The 19,407-nt window shown below is 53.9% G+C and overlaps 1 protein-coding gene across 2 annotated transcripts; it reads left to right on the top strand.

Moving 5' to 3' along the window:
• Window positions 1-493: 493 nt before the first annotated feature.
• On the top strand, window positions 494-16,240 carry Impdh1 (inosine monophosphate dehydrogenase 1). 2 transcript variants are annotated; one of them, XM_051175799.1, is made up of 15 exons: window positions 494-733; window positions 4,445-4,543; window positions 7,393-7,441; window positions 9,327-9,428; window positions 9,538-9,612; window positions 9,850-10,056; window positions 10,208-10,295; window positions 11,477-11,676; window positions 12,223-12,313; window positions 12,504-12,599; window positions 13,392-13,535; window positions 13,634-13,778; window positions 14,118-14,261; window positions 14,363-14,446; window positions 15,528-16,240. In XM_051175799.1, the coding sequence occupies exons 1-15, from the start codon at window positions 564-566 to the stop codon at window positions 15,547-15,549; spliced, it is 1,716 nt and encodes a 571-aa protein (XP_051031756.1). In that variant the 5' UTR covers window positions 494-563; the 3' UTR covers window positions 15,550-16,240. The 2 variants fall into 2 exon arrangements, with proteins under 2 accessions (XP_051031756.1, XP_051031755.1); XM_051175798.1 differs by having other exon boundaries at window positions 4,442-4,543.
• Window positions 16,241-19,407: the final 3,167 nt, after the last annotated feature.

Here is a 19,407-nt window from a genome sequence, read left to right as displayed (position 1 = left end):
CCCAAGCAGGACAAGATGAGGGTTTTTTCCTTCAGCAGCCAGTAGCCCGTTTGTCTTCTTCCGGTAGCGATAGAAAGAAATCTCTTTTGTGGTTGGGGCGGCTTCGATGGAGTGCCCCCACCTCTCTTGCCCAGGACTGCAGGCTGTGATGGGAAGTGCTCCAAGAGGCCATGTAACATGGTTCATAGAAGGTGTTTGCCCCCTTTTCCTCAGATGAGGCAAGAAGAAACTAGAAGGTCCAAGAGACAGGGTACAGAGGAGGTCTCCTCAATCGGGTCCTTGGAGAACACACTCCCTACTCCACTTAGCCATCTGCCCATCTACTCTGTGCTCTGTGGCAGCGCATTTGGGAGTGACGGAGTGTGGTGCGAAAGGCGGAGCCCAGTGGATTCCAGGACCCCCAACCGGCTCCGCCCTAGCCCCGCCCCCAAACAACCAGCCCCGCCTTTTGCAGCAGGCCCCGCCCCCTCCCTGGGCAGACTGGGTCTCTTATTGCCCCACCTGGCCCGGGAGCCTCCACGCGGAGAGGCTCCCGCCGCCCCGAGCTGCGGCCTCCGCATGGCATGGAGGAGCCGCTCTCACCCCCACCGGAATCCCGGTTGCTCTCGCCGCCGCTGCAAGGAGGCGGAGCCGCCGCTGCTCCGGAGCCGGGAGCCCGGCAACACCCGGGACATGAGACCGCGGCGCAGCGGTACAGCGCCCGCCTGCTGCAGGCCGGCTACGAGTCCGAGAGGTGACGCCCAGGGCAAAGCGCGCGGGCGCATCCGGGGCGGGCGGCAGCAGCTCCGGGAGACCGGGTGGCGCTGCAGGGGAATCCAGGGACAGGTTCCCCTCCACCGCCTGCACCTCTAACTTCCCCAGATGCAGTTAGACTGTCAGATCCCCGACTCTGGCTGGGGGGGGGGGGGTGCAGGCGGGCACTGTGCATACAGTCAGTGCCGCGTCGTTACTCCAGGGAGCGGGGGAGAGGGCGCAGGCTGTTAGGTCGCTCCCTAAAATTTTGTCCAGTGATCCGACTTAGACTACACTCTCAGCGACGCTTGGTGCAAGTGGCTCCGACCTCTGCGGTATAAGTAGTGCTTGTTGGAGTCCCGGCCCAACCTTGCTTCCTCCTCAGCTCTTTTCTTCTTCCTAGAACGGTCTTCAGTAGGTGTGGGTGTCCGGATTGAGTGTCTCCCTAGCACCAGGTGAAGGAACATGCTCTCCCCCACCAGGCACTGACATCGATGAGGCTGCAGTTGCTTGCTCCCTCAAAAGACTCCGGACCCCCATGCAGGGGCCTGGAAGGCAATGGATGAGGGTCGCAGGAGAGAGCGTGGGTGGGAGCTGTGAACTGGGCCTCGGGGGGACTAGCTGAAAAAAGAGACAGCGACTAATCTCTGGATTGTATCGCAGTTTTGAAATGCAATCCTACTGTCCTTCCGGTCCAGGGGATTTGGACTTCTTTCTCTACCCCATCTGCTGGTGCTCAGCAGCTTGGGGAGGTGACCTGGCAGCTGGGCTTTGGGGGGAGGGTGGTCTGGGGAATTAGCCAGGTAGCACTGCCCAGGGTCTGGCAGCTTTATGTAAGAACTTGTAATGGCTTTAGGGGCTACCAAGCCCAGCCTCTCTTGCCATTGCAGGCTGGCTCTTTAGAATTGACTTAGGCTTAGGCAAGCTCCATCCGTTTTTTCTAGAATAGAAATCTAGGTGGGAGGGCTTGAGGTTATAGAGAGGTGTCACTGTATGAGAGGAAACAGACCAAGGCATTTGTATGCTTCAGAGCATCCGTGCTAGAATTGTATAATGTTATTTCAGAGGTCAGATCTGGGCTCCAGGAGCATCCCTTTGAGGCCAGTACCAACCTCACACCCTCCTGCCTCCCCTTCACCTACTTAGGTCCAGTAGAGCCTATGTAAACCTAAAGGGCCTAGCCAGGCAACCTGGAGCTGTAGGAAGAGGCAGTGTTCCTATGACAACTTACCCCAGCTTAACAATGCTAATGTTGTCATTACCTTTTCTCCCCTAAACATGTTTTGAAATCTTGTTCCTCTAAACAGGCTCAGATCAGATAGAGTCCTGGGCTGCCCGCCTGAACTTCGGTGCCCTGCTGGACACTATTCCCCTATTCCCTTGAGCAGCTGCCTTGGGCCTGCCCCCTGCCCTTGAAACTGTGAGGTGGGGAGTCTCAAGGGACCAGCTGCCCTTCCTCTCGTTGAAGAGGCCCACTGGTTGCCTGGTGTCTCTTCCCCGTGGAGGAAGCAGCTGGGGAATTGCAGGAAGAGGGAGGAGGGAAGCCAGGGGGATGGATTAAGTCTCTAGAAAAGGACAGCCTAACCCAGCCTTGAGCCTGGCAGCTTAGAGTAATGAAGAGCCCTGACATGGGTCAAAGCAGGAGGGAGCATGGGGTACTGAGGTCTGTAATCACTGGGAAGGTGACCCTCCCCACTGCCTAGCCTGCCAGCCTCCTCTTCTGGGGCCCAAAGTTCTATGCTGGGGCAGGTGTCACATTAAAGTTACCTGAGATGGTGGAACCCAGCTGCTCTCCTGGGCCACAGCCTTGGCTGAATCCTGAATCAGAGCCAGTCTTGACTCATGCTATGGGGAATAGTGACCCCCAGCAGATTCCTTAGAAACCCAGAGAGACCACTGGGGCAGGCCATGCTCAGTGCCTATCCTATGACTGACATGGTGGCTATTCTTTTTATGGCCAGGAATGGTTTAGAATGACCAGGGTGCATCCTCTGGCTGACGGCACTATGCTGACTCTTGGAGTGAGAGGTTCTAGTGCTGGGTCCCTCTGGAGAATCAGGGCACCCCAGGCAAGTAGATACCAATACCTACTTTGCCAAGAACACTAGTCGCTTTTCCCAAGAGCCAAGAAAACATCTGCAAATCTTCTGTAATACTTTGAGCTCTCTGGGAGACTTTTCCTTTCCCTCTGCTCATGGATGGAACAGCCCGTGTTTTCCTAGCAGGGTCCCGGGGGCATCATTGGGGAGGTTGGGCACCCTAGAGAGCCTGGTGACTTGGAAGCCAATGCTCCCTTGGGCCAGGCTGTCAACACACTGTTGAGAAGCAAACAAACCCAGCCTTCCTGAATTGGAGAATAAAGGAGCCACACAGCTCTTAAGGCAGGGAGAAGAGTGTCTGTCCCCTTCCCACCCAGCGTTCTTCCCAAACTTGTGGGGACTTCAGGAGGGCTGGTGGATGCTATTGATCTGTGAGTGACAATGGCAGTTCTGGCCACTTTCACCCTCCTCCAAGTGACTGCATTTGCTACCTAATCTTATTGTCTCTCAGACTGAAGTCAGGCCCTTGTTGGCCACCCAGAACTGACTGCCAAAGTTCTCCTGTGGGGGGAAAATGTAAATTGCCTGCCTCTGTCCTTGTTTGTACGTATACTTGTTTATGCCAAGGCCCCAAACCTTTGAACTTCCCCGACATTCCCACCCCATATTAATTTCTATCTTAAATCAAAACAAACTTTCTTCTCTATACTAACATACCTGGTCTCTAGACCTTGCAGGAGCTGAGTGAGGATAAGTTCTCTCTCTCTTTCTCTCTCTCTCTCTCTCTCTCTCTCTCTCTCTCTCTCTCTCTCTCTGTGTGTGTGTGTGTGTGTGTGTGTGTAATCTGGGACCAGGAATAGAGCTCATCCCCTTCTGACCTTAAGGACTTGCACCTCTGTGTGAGGAGACCCAATAATTGTCAATTAATGGATTGTGGAGTATATGTGCTCATTTATGAAAAATACTTTGAAGACTGCAGAGGACTCCAAGGCCTCTCAAATGTCAAAAGTGTCATTGTTAAAAAAATGATTGCTCCTTAGGAATTGCGTGGGGTCAGAGCAAGGAGAGTGGCCCACAGCCCATCTATGTGTTGGGGAATTGTCAGTTCCGACTGATAATTCAGGGCGCTGGGATTTTATCAGCGTTGAGAGAATGACTATTGGGAAAGGACAGAACCATGCTAGAGTTACCCCTAGGGTAGTTGATGGGAAACTACGCTTGCTAAGGCTCTGTGGCCTGGGGGCCCAGACTAGGGGTGAACCCGGTGAGGTACACAGCTGGGGTTCTAACGCACACGTCGAATAGCAGCGAAGGGGGCGTGTCTCCGCTTGGCGTGCCGCCCCCTCTTTCTCTGGTCTTACATCCTGCCCGCAACCCCCGCCCTGGTCGCCATAGTCGAGGTGCCATTGCGGGTGATCGGGGCGTTAGTGCAGCAGCGGTGGTTGAGCGAGCCGGGCAGGGCCTTTGTGCGACGAGGGGCGGAGGCAGCGGTCCCCGAAGGAGGGGCTGGAGAAGAGGGCGGCGCCCAGGGCCTCCCTCCGCAGCCGCAGCCCCCGCCCCCGGCCCCGGCGGCAGCGTGGCCTCGGTGCGCGTCAGCGGCGGCGGCGGCGGAGGCAGTGGCAGCGGGGCGGCCCGCGCGGGTGTTTATGTCGGGTCGCGGTATCTCCCAGCAGCATGGCGGACTACCTGATCAGCGGCGGCACCGGCTACGTGCCCGAGGATGGGCTCACCGCGCAGCAGCTCTTCGCCAACGCCGATGGCCTCACCTACAAGTAAGCAAAGGGACTGGCCCCACCTGGGTGCGCGCACCGCCGCCCGGCGGTCCCTGGCCTCCGCCCCACACGTGCATGGCTGTCCCTCGCTCGCTGACGCCCTAATGCCCTCGCCCAATAAGAGTGACTTGGGGCTAGTGGGGGGCTGGGCAAGGGAAGGAAGGAGGCTCGCGCCAAGAATAGAGAGGGACGTGGCACAGCGACATCACTGCCCAGGGAGCCTTGGCCGATAACTGGCTAGATCCGAGGCCACCCTGCCCCTTGCTATTCTCCTGAGCGTCCTGGCCACCCTGGAGAGGCCTTGGGACCTGCGGCAAGACGGGAAGTGCCTTCCTACCCTAAGGCAAACTGTGAAAGCAGGGAGGTCCCAGGATCCCGTCTCAGGCAGCTGGTTGAATAGTGACCCCCCTCCCCCAGGAGGGGCTCCTTTGGGCAGTAGGATGGCCCTTTCTTTCCGTGTCCAGACCAGCCCAGTTGTGCTCCTCTCTGCCCACAGGTTGGGACTGGTGACCCTCCATGACGATTCCATGCCTACCCCTCAAGCCCACTCCACGTGGCATGTTGGAGAAAGATAGAGACTTACCTGTCTGCCTCAAGCTTAGTTTGCATTTTCCTGTGGGCCCCAGGCCAGTTCTCCCTGCGGGCCCGGCACTGACTACGCCTCCTGGCTGCAGGACAATGTCTCTGCCAGGAAGGAGCATCAGAGCCCTTGATTGGGGCAGAGTAGTGGTGCAGGAGAGCCAATAGTATGTGTGGCCTGTCACCTGTCATCTCTACCCTGGCTCATAAGCATTCCCGTTTTGGCAGGCACTTTCCCGATCACTCCCGGAAAGGGTACCCTCTTGTTTGCCCCACAGGTGAGGGATGGTTTTATCTAGGAAATGCCTGTAGGCCCCAGACTCCAGTGTTTCTTCTCTGGCCTCTTAAGCGAGCCACAGAGGGAAATGGGCTGCCAAGGGAGGTCGAGGTGGGATAAAAATCCTTTGCTGCTTTGGTGGTCTTTGATGATGATGGACGGGCTAGATCTTTGATAGGATTTTGGCTGGTCTTTTAGGGAAACTTGTGGGGGAACTCCATTTCTTTCTAGGCCTGGCAGCGAATTAATCACAGTACTCCTATCTGCCCTGTGACTTTCGTTTCCTGGACGGGAAGTGCCTCCTGCTTTGCTTAAACTGGGCGAGGAGTTTCTAAAGTGTCTGTCTGGGTTTGCTGTGACTTCAAGAAGGCTCTGCCCATAGCAGCATCGTTGGCCTGTGGCAGTGTGTCCCTAAAGTACCACCTAGGCCTGTGCTCTGACCGGTCCTAATTGTGTGTGGTTGCTCCTGCCCCAGCGCCTGCTGTCAGAACATGCCCCGAGCTCAGCTCGCTGGGGTCCCTCCAGATGCTTTGAACCTTGTGTGACTCAGCAGCCCCAGCCTTGTGGTGTGCTGCAATGTTTAGCTTGTGCTGTGTGCTGGGATGTGCTTGGGTCATGTTGCATTGCAAACTTAGGTCTAGAGTCTGTTTTTTGTTTGCTTGTTTTTCGAGGCAAGGTTTCTCTGTACTTTTGGAGCCTGTCCTGGAACTCATTCTGTAGACCAGGCTGGCCTGGAACTCACAGAGATCCACCCGCCTCTGCCTCCCCAGTGCTGGGATTAAAGGCTTGTCCCACCACACCTGGCCCACTTTTATCAAGGTCCTAGGCCTGGGAATCAGGCCTAGGACCTTGCACATAATGGGCAAATACTCTGTCACTAAGTTACACATCAACCCAGATTCTCAGTTTTTTTTTTTTTTTTTTTTTTAAATGTATCCCAGACTGGCCTCAACCATGATTCTTCTGCTTCTACCTCCCTAAATGCTGGGATTATAGGAATGAGCTATCACAGGCAGTGTAGGTTCTGTTTTCTGTATTATTGTTTGCTTCTGTCAGTACTGAGAAATCCTTTTTTGCTGGGTGTTGGTGCATTCATTTAATCCCAGCACTTGGGAGGTAGAGGCAGAGGCAGGTGGAGCTCTGTGAGTTCAAGATCAGCCTGGTTTACAGAGCTAGTTTTAGGACATCCAGAGCTGTTACACAGAGAAACCCTGTTTTGAAAAACGAAGGGGGAAAAAAAAAAAAAAAAAAAAAAAAAAAAAAAAAAAAGAACAGGGTCTCTTCATGACAACTGGCTGGCCTGGAACTTATTCTGTAGATTAGGCTGGACACAAACTCAAGAGCTCCGCTTCCTTTTCCTGAGCACTGAATGCTGGGATTGAAGGCATAGCATGCATCATGCATCACCACACCTGTCAAGACATCTCAAACCAGGCGTGACAGCACATACCTGTAATCCCAGCAGGCTGAGGCAAGAGGATCATACATTCAAGGTCATTTTAGACCACATAGTGAAGTACTGTTCCAAAAGGGGCAAAGGAAGCCAGGTATGGTGGCTCATGTCTGTAATTATATCACTAGGAGAAGAGGGTGAGCTTGGTGTTGTCTTTGGCTACATAGCAGAAAACCAGGCCGACCTTGTCTTTGAAAGCAAATTTTAAACAATATTTAAAAACAACAGATTAAGTGGTCTTCAAAGGTATGCATTCTGTGCACCGTGTGTGACCATATAGAGAACTTCTGTGTCCTTTCACAGACTCTGGGGGACCTCCACACCTCCACATCCATAGACCTTCTGCCATTTTTGGCTCTAGTTCTTGAGGTTGAAACCATCAGAACATTATGGGGGTGTGTCGAGGAAGGTTCCTGATGATGGGACAGCAGGGTCGGCTTCCAGCTTCTCTGCTCCTGTACCCATCTAGGATGACGGCGGACCCCGACCCCTTTGGGCATCCCATCGCACCCACCCATCTTTCTCATTCTGTCTTCACAGCGACTTCCTGATCCTCCCAGGATTCATAGACTTCGTAGCTGATGAAGTGGTAAGCCCCTCTTCCTTTGACTCAGGGAGGGGGCTGAATTCTTGTTCAATGGCAGGTTGTGGGAGAGGCTTTCCTGGGGAATGTGCTGTGGCTGTTACCCTTATTGTTGTGGGAGGAACTGGCTCACAGGGCAAAGGGTGTCAGGTCTGAATGGGGCAGAGGCATCTGGCCTGGGGTGGGGGTGGGGGATCCTGGAGAGAATTGAGTGGCAGCCTCACACGGGTTTAGAGGATGCTGTCACTGAAGAAGTTGGAGCATAGACTCAGCAGAGGCCCTGCAAGGAGGAGAGGGGTTGGGAGTGGCTGCTTTATTATACAGACAATGAGGATTGGCCGTTGTCTGAAATGCTGAGCAAGGACTATGCTCTGAAATTACGGGCACTTTGAATACAGTGTTCAGTGATTGGGCAATGACCCATAATGGACAAGAACTGGCAAGAGGGTTTGAAGGGGTAGGACTGGGGGGTGGGGTGGGCAGGGAGGACTCTGGACAGTTACAAGGAGACATAATGCTTTGCTTTCCATGAGGGGCTAGCAGGGAGCCATATCGATGAATAATTAGGCGTCTGAGAATTGTGATGGTGATGGTGTAAGCCAGGTTAGGAAAAGGTGCAGTGATCCTGCCTTGAATTCACACCCATTTAAAACAGCTGTTTCTGTATTTCCGTTCTCACGCAAGGCCCGAGAGCCTGCGTGTGCCTAGATCGTTCCTATATTGAGGACCCAGGCAGATTTTTGGAGGGGAAATTTGAGCTAATCTGGTTGTTCCCCTCTGATAGCAGTCAGGAGGGCCCTAGCTTCTTAGTTTAACCAAGTTTACTGAGCACTGTGGCTTTGTGCCAAACTCTGGTCTGGCCGCTAAGAAGAGCTAGAAAGATACCCTGCCTGGTCAGGAAGGATCAGGGAGATGGTGATTGCTTGTGGTAATGGAAGGAGAGACAGTGCGATTGTTTTCAAGGCATGGGTTCTGCTCACACTCTGTGATCTGTGTGCTGTAGGGGCCCATGAGTCTCAACATTTTTAAGTCAGAGTCTGTGTGGAGGGTTTGGGGGCTAGATCAGTATTTATTGGCCTGAATCTCAGAAGGGGTCATGACCTAGCTTTAGATTTAATTTTTTTGAACACGTGCATATATATATATATATATATATATATATATATATATATATATGTTGTGAATGGACCTAAATCTAAGCCAAAAGTCCTTATATTGTATTTACACCTTACGTGCTGCCTGAAGGTAATTTTGTACAGTACCTTTTCTTCATCTGAAGGTGACCTGCCATATGCGGTCAAGTGTAGAACATTGCACTTGTGATCATGTCACTACTCAAGACACTTGAGGTTTTTAAAGCATTTTGGATTAGGGATGTGCAGCCTATGTTAACTATCCTGACACTTGTCTTGAGCTCTAGATCCTTAGCCATTATGTTCCTACATGGCTAATAGTGGCCTTCCTGGTCCTCCCTTTGCCACCAGCCCGTGTCACCTAGAACCCACTTACTGTGCTCCTAGTGTCACTTGGCCTCGGCCTCGGCCTCCCCTCCCCTCTCTTCTCTCCTCCTTCCTCCCTCCTTCCCTTTCCTCTTTACTATTCTTTTTTGTTTCATATAATCCAGGCTGGCCTGGAATTCTGTATTGGTCAAGGCTAGCCTTGAACTCCTTGTCTTCCTGCCTCATTTTGGGATTATGGCCTGGTATTCCTTGTGGCTTTCATCTCAACTGAAATGACCTTGTCCACGTGCCTCATTCATGTCTTCTGTCTTTCCAAGTGGAATGCTCAGCTGCCTAATGCTCACTGCTGTATCCTACGCAGGATACAGATGCTGGCGAATGTCTGTTTGGGGCTGATAAAACCCTTCAATGGACCGTGCTTCCCTCCTTAGGACTTAACATCAGCCCTGACCCGGAAGATCACCCTGAAGACACCGCTGATCTCTTCTCCCATGGACACTGTGACAGAGGCGGACATGGCCATTGCGATGGCTGTGAGTCTCTTGCCTGGGTGGGGTCTCCAGGGCAGCAGGAGGGGCTGTGCAAAGGGCAGGACAGAGGAGGCTAGCCCTTGGCTTTTACCATACTTCCTTTCTATACCAGCTCATGGGAGGAATTGGTTTCATTCACCACAACTGCACCCCAGAGTTCCAGGCCAATGAAGTACGGAAGGTCAAGGCAAGTACTGGTCCCCTCCTTAAAAAGATGTGTCCGGCTTCATCCTTTAACTAGCTGCTGTGGATCCTAGGCGCCCTTCCTCATGATGGAATATGGGCTCAGCCCTCCTCTTCCCGTTGGTCCTCACCCTGTTGAGGGCTCTGGCTTCTCATTGGCATACCAGAGTCCCCTTTGTCCCTTGTGGCCAGGCTACATGCTGCCTCTGGATTTCTTGCAGCTTTTTTCTTCTGCCCACAGAAGTTTGAACAAGGCTTCATCACAGACCCTGTGGTCCTGAGCCCTTCGCACACCGTGGGTGACGTTCTGGAGGCCAAGATGCGACATGGCTTCTCTGGCATCCCTATCACCGCTACAGGCACCATGGGTAGCAAGCTGGTGGGCATCGTTACCTCCCGAGACATCGACTTCCTTGCTGAGAAGGACCACACCACCCTCCTCAGTGAGGTGCTTGCAGGGCAGGGAATGCAGAGCTGAAGCACAGAGGGAACTCCACCCTCAGGGGCCCCAGATTGGTACCTGTGACCAGGGACCATAGGGAGGCCTGGTCCTTCTTGCTCACCTGCCAACCTGCAGGCAAATGTTCCTGGCCCCACAGGTGATGACTCCACGGATCGAGCTGGTGGTGGCTCCAGCAGGTGTGACATTGAAAGAGGCAAATGAGATCTTGCAGCGAAGCAAGAAAGGTACCAGGGAGTAGACATCCCAGCCCCAGTTCCTGTGCAGTAGGATGGCCATCATTTCCCAGCCTTTCATGTTGGCGCAGTAACGACCCTAGGTCTTGGGGAAAACTTGAATAACCCTAGGCATCCTGGAGCAGGATCCCTGATACTCTGCTGCTGGCTTGCAGAAGCTCATTCCTAATTCAGTGACTTCCTGGTATGTTTTCACTACCAGTCCTGAGAGGTGCTTGTCATAGTAAAAGAGCTTTCTGTTCTTAAAAGTCTGGGGAAGCGCCGAGGTTGTGCTGCAGGGGCAGAGTTTGTATTTAACGTGGGAGGCGCTGGGTTCCATCCCTGGCAAAGCAAAAGTCTGGGCTGCTTTCTACGCCTCCTATGAACCAGCAAGCCGGATAGGTGCATCCGGGAGGGCACTTGCCCCCAAGCCGGATGACCTGAGTTCTATCCCAGGGGCCCATGTGCCAGAAAGAGGGGACCAACTCTGGCAAGTTGTCTCATCTCCGTGCGTGCAACATAGCATGCACACACAATAGCATCAAAAAGGATTGCAGGGCATGGGGGCTCATGCCTGTATTCCCGGGGCCTTCAGAAGGAGGAGCAGGATTTTAAGTTCCAGGCTACATAAGGCCTTGTCTCGAAAAATTAACCATGTAACCATGATGGCACATGCCTTTAATCCCAGCACTCAGGAGACAGAGGCAGGTGGATATCTCTGTGACTTGAGAACAGCCAGAGCTACATAGTGAGACCTTGTGTCAAAAACCAAGAAAAAAAAAAAAGTTACCAGTTGGCTTCTCAAAGTCCTTCAGTTAAATTTATTTGATATCTTTTGATATGTCCCTGGGGGCTGTTGCTTCCCAGGTCCCCAGGGGAGAGTTCTTTGTGGTTTGTAATAGGCAGGGAGGACCCACATTCTTCCCTCAGGGAGGTCTCCCATAGTGCCTTATCTGGGTACTTTGTGCTGTGACCTGGCCCACCAGGTGAAAGGCTGCCAGCCCTCAGGGGTCAGGACACTGTCCAGGCACCGGGACAGAGAGGAACTTGCTTGTTTGGGAAGGTTCTTTGCTTCCTGTCTCATGGGAAGCGGTCCAGAGGTGTGTGCTGTCACCTAGTGGCTGGTTTAGGTACTTCAGTAGTCTCTGGTTCCACTTTCATCCCAACACCTGCTCCTTTTTCCTCCTGGCCAGGGAAGCTGCCCATAGTCAACGATCAAGATGAGCTGGTAGCCATCATTGCACGCACAGACCTGAAGAAGAACAGAGACTACCCTCTGGCCTCCAAGGACTCCCACAAGCAGCTGTTGTGTGGAGCAGCTGTGGGCACCCGGGAAGATGACAAATACCGCCTGGACCTGCTCACTCAGGCTGGCGCTGACGTCATAGTACTAGTAAGGAGGCGGTGGGCTCCTGTGTCAGGTTTGGCTCCATACGGCCCTATTGAGCCTCTGCACCACCCCTCCCCCCCATCACCTTTCTATGGTGTCAGAATCAGACTAATCGTAGAGCCCAGAACAAACTGCTCGCCATCTCTCCAAGAGCTCTCCCCACATATAAATTTATTTACCCTATATAATTACAACTCACATCCACTGAGAGGCCTCCGCTTGCCAGGCACTGAGCTGGATTTTATATATATTCACTTGTAGTTCAGAACTTCACTGGGCTAGTGAGTTGGCAGGCTAATTAATAATATCTGTTTGTCATAGGAATGGACTTGTACAGAAAGTAGGAACAGGCTACGCCGCGAGTTAATACCAGTGGGTTTGCTAAACTTTATGACAGGCCCTTTTGAGAGAATCCGCTAAGAGTTATCAAGTAACTTTCCAGAAAAAGAATGAGCCCTCTGGTTCACAATTGGTATGATTTCAGGGGTTCACCCCTCTGCAGCCAGGGGACTTGCTATCTAGTCTGACCTCTTCTGTCCCCGTTCGCAGGATTCATCCCAGGGGAACTCAGTATATCAGATTGCCATGGTATACTACATCAAGCAGAAGTACCCTCACCTCCAGGTGATTGGGGGAAATGGTGAGTGCGGGCTGACCCTTCTCCATCCTCAGGACTCCTAGGCAGTGACATTGTCCCAGGCAAATGGGGCAAGGGGTAGGATGGGCTTGGCCTAGCGCTTAGGTTTGGGGAGGCACAGTATGATCCTAGGATGTTCCTCAGGGCGGGGACATTATCCTCACATCCCTCTGTCTGCTTCCTCCATTCCCAGTGGTGACAGCGGCCCAGGCCAAGAACCTGATTGATGCTGGTGTGGACGGGCTTCGTGTGGGCATGGGCTGTGGCTCCATCTGCATTACCCAGGAAGGTGGGTACCCACCGGGGAAGGAGGCAGGGCTGCCATTTAGGACCACCCTGGCCAAGATGGCCTCAGATCTCACTGTAGGTATATGAGCTCACTAGGCGTTCTCAAGGAGGTGGGTTCAGGATGGCCCATGCTCAGGCTCTACCCTGTCTTGGGAATAGTTAAGGAAGAGGCAAATGGTATGGACAGATGAGGGCATGTGAGTTGGGAAGTGGACCAATCTGCTTTTCAGACCTGGTTGTGGAGACTCTGGGTTGGTAGGACACTTTACTTACTATAAGGTGTGTGTTGAAAGACAGCTGAGGGCTTGCATGGCATTTGTGACCCATCATGCCTAAGGTATGAAGAGAACATGTCTCTGAACATCCAGGGATGTTAGAAAACCACATTGCCACGTGTAATAGTCGAGGGGACCTCCCCAAGGGAGAGGGAAAGAGAGAGAGAGGGAACGCGAGAGTAAAGCAAAGGAGGCTGTAAGAACCCAACTCTGGTATTAGCTGCTAATACAGAGGACTCCTTCACAGGGAGCTGTACCCAGCAGCGGATGCTAGAGACCACCAGTCTTGAGGTCCTGTTTTCTGGAGGCCGGCACTGGTCCCCTGATCCATTTCCCTTGTGATGCTGTTGGTGGTGGGTGACGTAGGGACCTAGAATCTCTTTCCCCCTGCTGTTGCTGTTGGGTCCTGCTTCAGGCCTCAGAAGGGCCATCTCTCCCCATCCCTTCTCCGTTAGTGCTGATAGACACAAGAAGGGGCCATTGACTCATGTCTGTCCTGTGCAACCCACTTTCCCCAGTGATGGCCTGCGGCCGGCCCCAGGGCACTGCCGTCTACAAGGTGGCGGAGTATGCCCGGCGCTTTGGGGTTCCGGTAATAGCTGATGGTGGCATCCAGACCGTGGGCCACGTGGTCAAGGCCCTGGCACTTGGAGCCTCCACAGGTGAGGGGAGCACTTTGGATTGGGCAGGTGGAGCTGGGATCCAGTGGGAATACTGTGGAGGAGGCGGCCGCGTTCATCCTCCACCTTGACCTCTGTAGTGATGATGGGCTCCCTCCTGGCTGCCACCACCGAGGCCCCCGGCGAATACTTCTTCTCAGATGGGGTGAGGCTTAAGAAATACCGGGGCATGGGTTCTCTGGACGCCATGGAGAAGAGCAGCAGCAGCCAGAAAAGATACTTCAGGTTCGTCTTCGTGTTCTTGAACTCTTGCGTGCCCTTGACCTCAGACGGCAGCCATCCCGGTACCCCAGTTTTAGGAACTCTCTCTCTCTCCCTCTCTGTCTCTCTGTCTCTGTCTCTGTCTCTCTCTCTCTCTCTCTCTCTCTCTCTCTCACACACACACACACACACACACACACACACACGGCAGAGAGAGCTTGGGATACTTGATCTGGAGGCCACGTGGTCTCTGCTGCTGCCGAGATGCTGCTGCGTGTACCCTTTCTGCCTGTACCCTGGAGAGGTGGGGTGGGGACTCTGAGCCTTGGGCTGCTGGGCTCAGCCTCCCCACTGTCCACGCAGTGAAGGGGATAAGGTGAAGATTGCACAGGGAGTCTCGGGCTCCATCCAGGATAAAGGCTCCATTCAGAAGTTTGTGCCCTACCTCATAGCGGGGATCCAGCATGGCTGCCAGGATATTGGGGCCCAAAGCCTGTCTGTCCTGCGGTGAGTGTCTTGGGAGCAGAGGGTTTTGGGAGGTTTCTCTCCTTTCTCCACTTTCTTGTTTTCTGGGATGCTCCTGACCTATTCGCCTGCCCACCTCCCAGATCCATGATGTACTCAGGGGAGCTCAAGTTTGAGAAGCGGACCATGTCGGCCCAGATAGAAGGCGGTGTGCACGGCCTACACTCGTAAGTCGGTAACCTGCTGGTGCCAGGCGGGGCAGGTTCAAAGCACAAAGGGTCCAGGGGCCACGTGGCCTCTCTGCCACCCCATTCACCCTGGAACCTTGTCGTGGATCCCTCCCAGGCTCCCTAAATCTTGCTTGCTCTAGAAGCTTGGTGGCTGGTGGCAGCGGCTGGTAGTACTGGGTTCTTGCTGGTGGTGGCACCAGGCAGGCAGGCAGGCAGGCAGGCAGAAAATGGGGGCATGAACCCTCTGGTGGGGAGACGGGCAGAGAGACAGATGCCAGGCCCATTGCTGGTGTGACTGTGGGTTGGGGGCCCAGCTAGTTGGCAGCAGTAGTTGTAGGCATGCAGTCCGCTCTGGTCAAGAGGACAAACCTCCCTAAGCATAGGCGGGCATCTAACTTGTCTCTCTTTCTGCCCTACCCTCCCATAGCTATGCCTTTCTGCCGTGTAAGTAACTGCGCTGCCGGCCGGGGCCAGGCGTAGAATAGAGCAGGGGCAGTTTGGGTGGGCCGTGGGCTGGGAGAATGGGAATTGGGTGGGAGGTAGTGCTGGAGTCTAATCATGGGACACAGACATCATTGGAACCTTCTAGTTCTAATCCCCATCACCATGGTGGGGGAGGCCAGCCACAGCGCCTCATCCAACCAAAACATAAATCTAATTTTGGGTACCAAGAGATACCTGTGATTACAGGCCTGGACTACCCCATTGTGAGGGTCCCGAGTCACCCATTCATGGGGGGGGGGGGACACAGTGCTAACGGGGCTAGTTGAAGTCTGCTCTGGGATGATAGCTCTGCTTTCCTGAGCTGTCTCTTCCTCCTGGGCAACAAGAACAGTCCACTCAGGTGTGGCAATGGCTGGAAGGAGCAAGGCTCTCGCTGGGACTGGTGTGGGTTTTCATGGAGGCCTGGCCAAAGGAAGACAGAGGTACAGGGCCACCTCTGCCTCTTCTAGGCCCCTGGCTGAGAGGCAAACTCTTCAGCCTCTCGCAAATGCGGGGGATCGTGGGCAAGAGGATGCTGGGAAGGGAGTAGGCCCCACTCACGTGCTCTTAGCTCCCTCTTACTTTGCCTTCGCAGTTACGAGAAGCGGCTGTACTGAGGCCGGCGGTGGAGGCAGCGAACCCCGGGGTCCCACTCCAGGGGCAGCCTCCCTCCACAACTGAGTGGTCCGTGGACTTGCACTATGGGTACCCCGGCTCCTTCCCAGGGAGAGGAGGAGAGTCTCTGAGCGGACTGTGGCTCCTCCCTGGTAGCTGCCCCCTGTGTCAGGCGGCCCCATGAGATCCTCTGGGTCCCCTCTTCAGCCCCCTGAGCCCAGCCAGCCTTGGCTCACAGGCCCTGTGCCTGCCTCAGGTCCTCCTCTCGCTGCAGCCTGCTCTGGCCGCTGGGGAAGGTGGCCCCTCCTGGCTTCTCCTATAGGGCACCTCTCTCGCTGCCCCCCCCCCAGGAAATGGTGCTCTCCTGACCCTGCCTCTGGCCCACCCCTGGACTTCTGTCCTCAGCCGTGTGGCACTGTGGGTTCTGGACCTAGGCCGGAGGGAGGTCTCTGCCCCCTTCCTCTGGCTTGAGGCTCCCATGGGCCCTGCTCCTCAGCCTACTACCCCCATCTCTGAACCTGGAGAGGGCCTGATTAGGGCCACCTGCCCTTCGTTCCTGAGTCACCATCGTCCCCAGGTGTACCGTTTCTGCCCTCTCCTCTCAGCTGCAGCTGAAGGCTTTAACTTTGCACACACTTTGGGGTCACAATTGCATCATTGTATATTAAATAATCCGAATACATCAAGCAGTCATCAATGCCTCTGTCATCCCGTTTCTGTCCTCCGACCACAGGGTGGCTGGCCCCTATCCTGGGAGTGACTGTCAAGTCCCATTAGGGCCTGGCCTCTACAGGAGATACTGATGCAGCTGGGCCATCTGAGAGGAAGTCTCCCAGGCCTGGGGCAGCTGCCCAGCATCTCCTGTACCTGGGAAGTATCGCAGAACGGTTCACTGTAGCTCCCGCTGCAACCTTGAACAGGTGGGAGTTAGGGTATGGAAGGGCCCTGACCACTCAACACCTAGGACCTCACCAGTGGAGCAAGGCGGATAGATGGGTGAGCTGCGGTGCTTACCGTGATGCAAAACCGCTTACGGCCTCTGACTCCTTGCTGAACTGATGTTGCTTTCCAAAATCTGAAAACACGTCTGGATGTTCTAGCCAGAGGTAGCTGCTTCCTCAGACAACCTAGACAGAAGACCAGGTCTCTAGAGCTGAGAGGTCTTGGGACAGTCACACTGTTTTTGCCACACTGCTGGTAGAGGCCGGCAGTGGTCGCAAAGCTGTCCTACCTTGGCATAAGCAGCACACAGGTGGGCGGGATGGAAGGTGTCCTGGAAATGCCCCCCTCCCCTGTGGCAGGGAAGATGGGAGGGTCCTGGTTTGTGACGATGATCCAGAATGCTCCTGTGACTACTCAGGTGGAGTCCCACAGGGCCCAGTTGACACCCTGAAGATGGCTACTCTTACCCAGGCCCCACTCACGGTAAGCCTTTTGGCTATGGGCCCGATACTGTTGAACACTAAGTCTGCACCAGGTTCTGCTATAACGTCTCCCAGCACTGTGGTGCTTTCAGGACTGGAAAGGAGATTTGGTACCTTTCAAGCTGCTGCAGGAACTTTCCAGAGAGTCCCTGGAGGCCTTGTGCCCCGGAGCCTGTGGCCCTGTAGGCCCCTAATAGTCAAAGGTGACCTAGCTGGTAGGAGGATGCTTGGATCCCATAAGGCGGCAAAAGATGAGGGATGGACTAAATGAGGTACCCTACAGGAGCAGCATGACTCTTCCATCATCCATTGAGGTGGGAAAGAGGTCCAGCCTTTTAGACAGATATCAGCAGACCAGGTCGCTCTGAATCAAGCTGTTGTGTGGATCAAAGGGGAACTCTCCCTTTGAATTAGCTCTCACTGACCAACAGCGCTAATACTAGGATAGGTTGCTTTGCAAGCCCCAATGGTCTGGAGTTTATTAGTGCTGGCTGACCTTTCTAGAGGAAGTCCTGGCTCAGTAGGTGTCTTAGTTTCTCTTCTTGCTGTGATAAAATACTCTAAACTTAAAGGAGAAAAGGTTTATTTTGGCTTACAGTCCCAGCTACAATCCATCACAGTAGGGAAGTCAAAGCAGCATGGTATTGAGGCCTTGGGTCATAATAAGGAAGAGTGATGAGCAACCTCAAGCCTACGGGATGGTGTCTCCCACAGTGGGCAGGTCTCGTCACCTCAATGACCTTAGTCCAGATAACCCCCCACAGACATGCCCAGAGCCCCGTCTCCCAAGGGATCCTAGATCTGTTCAAGTGGACAAATAGATTAAGCATCATAGTTGGATATGTTTCAGGTTATTCCAGAGAGCCAATAAAGACCCCAGAAGCTCAGGATCATTGAGCCCCCAGCTTCTGATGCTTAGTAAACTTTGAGAATCACTGACCCCCCTAGAGGGAAATGGCTTCCAAACGCATGATTTCTGAGACTCTTTCCAAAGCATGTGTTTTTGGGAACAATTTCAGATAACTCAACACTTATCCCGTGGGTTCATGACCCCATGGTAATAGGGTGACTAGGGCCTGGGGGATAACCCAGACAACATGCTCACTCTGGCTGTCAATTCAGCCACTGGTCAATACTCCGGTGGGACAGATGCCCTCTCTGGGGAGGAAGCGCAGTACAAGCAGATACCCAGAAGCAGCTGGGAACAGTGCCTGGTCAGCAGAACTCGGTGCAGGTGCCTCTCTCAGGCACTCTGGTACCATCACTTCGCTATCATCGACATGGTTTATCAGAGACTAGGCTGTGCCGTGGTAGCACCTCGGGTCCTCACTTTGTGGGCAAACAGCGTTAGTGTGAAGGTGCAGCCACTCAGAGGAGACCGTGCATCACTAGTGGGCAGCCAGCCAGTGCCCCAGTCCCCACAGTAACACCAGTCCCTGAGCAATCGGAACTAGGCATGGGCATGGGAAAGGCAGGCCAGGTAGACCTGCAGGTACTGAGCCTTGGCTGCTGGCCTCATCCCAAGCAAGGATAGGAAGATGAGCAGGGGTGGAGCCAGGGACCGTGGGAGGCTCAGTGTTCAGCAGAGGATGAGTGGAGCCGCAGAAGACTCACATTTCCGTCATCTCAGCCAGGAGCATTTTGGCCCTCTCTGGTGTACTATGGGGGCAGATGAAGGAGGTGTATTGAGCATTCCTTGCTTCTAGTCTCCCGTGGAGAGCTAAGAAGGAAGATTTCAAATGGCATGAGCCAGGAGTTCAGGAGAAGCCTGGGCTAGCTCTCCCCTCAGGGTCACTTCAACTTACATGGCTTTAGTGTCACTCAGGAAGTAGACAGCCCAGCCCTAGAAGGGAGGAGAGACAGCAACTCTTGTGAATGGACAGCTTTTCCCAGCCCTCCTCTCATCTGGGAAGGAGATCCAAAGAGGAAGAGGGACTCAGCCATGAAGGTGTAGGGACGTCTCCTTTCCCTGCCCTTAAACACTGCATCTTCGTTCTTTCAAATTCCTCTTTGACTTGTGGGGCCTGGAATCCGAGCCTAGCTCTACATGCAGACATGACTTAGGGCATTGGAAGACCAATCCTCCTTACTTCTTCACACCCATAGCGACCCTTTTGGCCTTTATCTGGAGAGTTTGACTGCAGAGTCTGGTCAAAAGAGTAGAAGCAACCGAGCACAGCTGTTGTACCTTAGCAGGGCCCTTCACCTGAGGTGCGAGGGGTCACCCTGCTAGACTTACCTTTCTTATAGCTCAGTTAGGAAGATGGGGTGCCTTGGTCCCCAGCCTTCTGCTCTGTCTTTCTAGCTTCTGGTACTCTATCTGCCACCTTTGCTCCCAGCCCAGCTAGAGGTGGCCAGGGGCATCTGGGCTGAAAGTAGTGTTTTGCTGCAACAGAGAGAAGCCAGGCTCTCCCTCGCTTCAGACCTAAGTTTCCT

Source organism: Phodopus roborovskii, unplaced genomic scaffold, assembly GCF_943737965.1.
Source record: "Phodopus roborovskii unplaced genomic scaffold, PHOROB, whole genome shotgun sequence".
In the NCBI taxonomy this organism is placed as follows: domain Eukaryota; kingdom Metazoa; phylum Chordata; class Mammalia; order Rodentia; family Cricetidae; genus Phodopus; species Phodopus roborovskii.
Note: the sequence above shows the minus strand (reverse complement) of the source record. Positions and strands in the feature narration are given on the sequence as shown.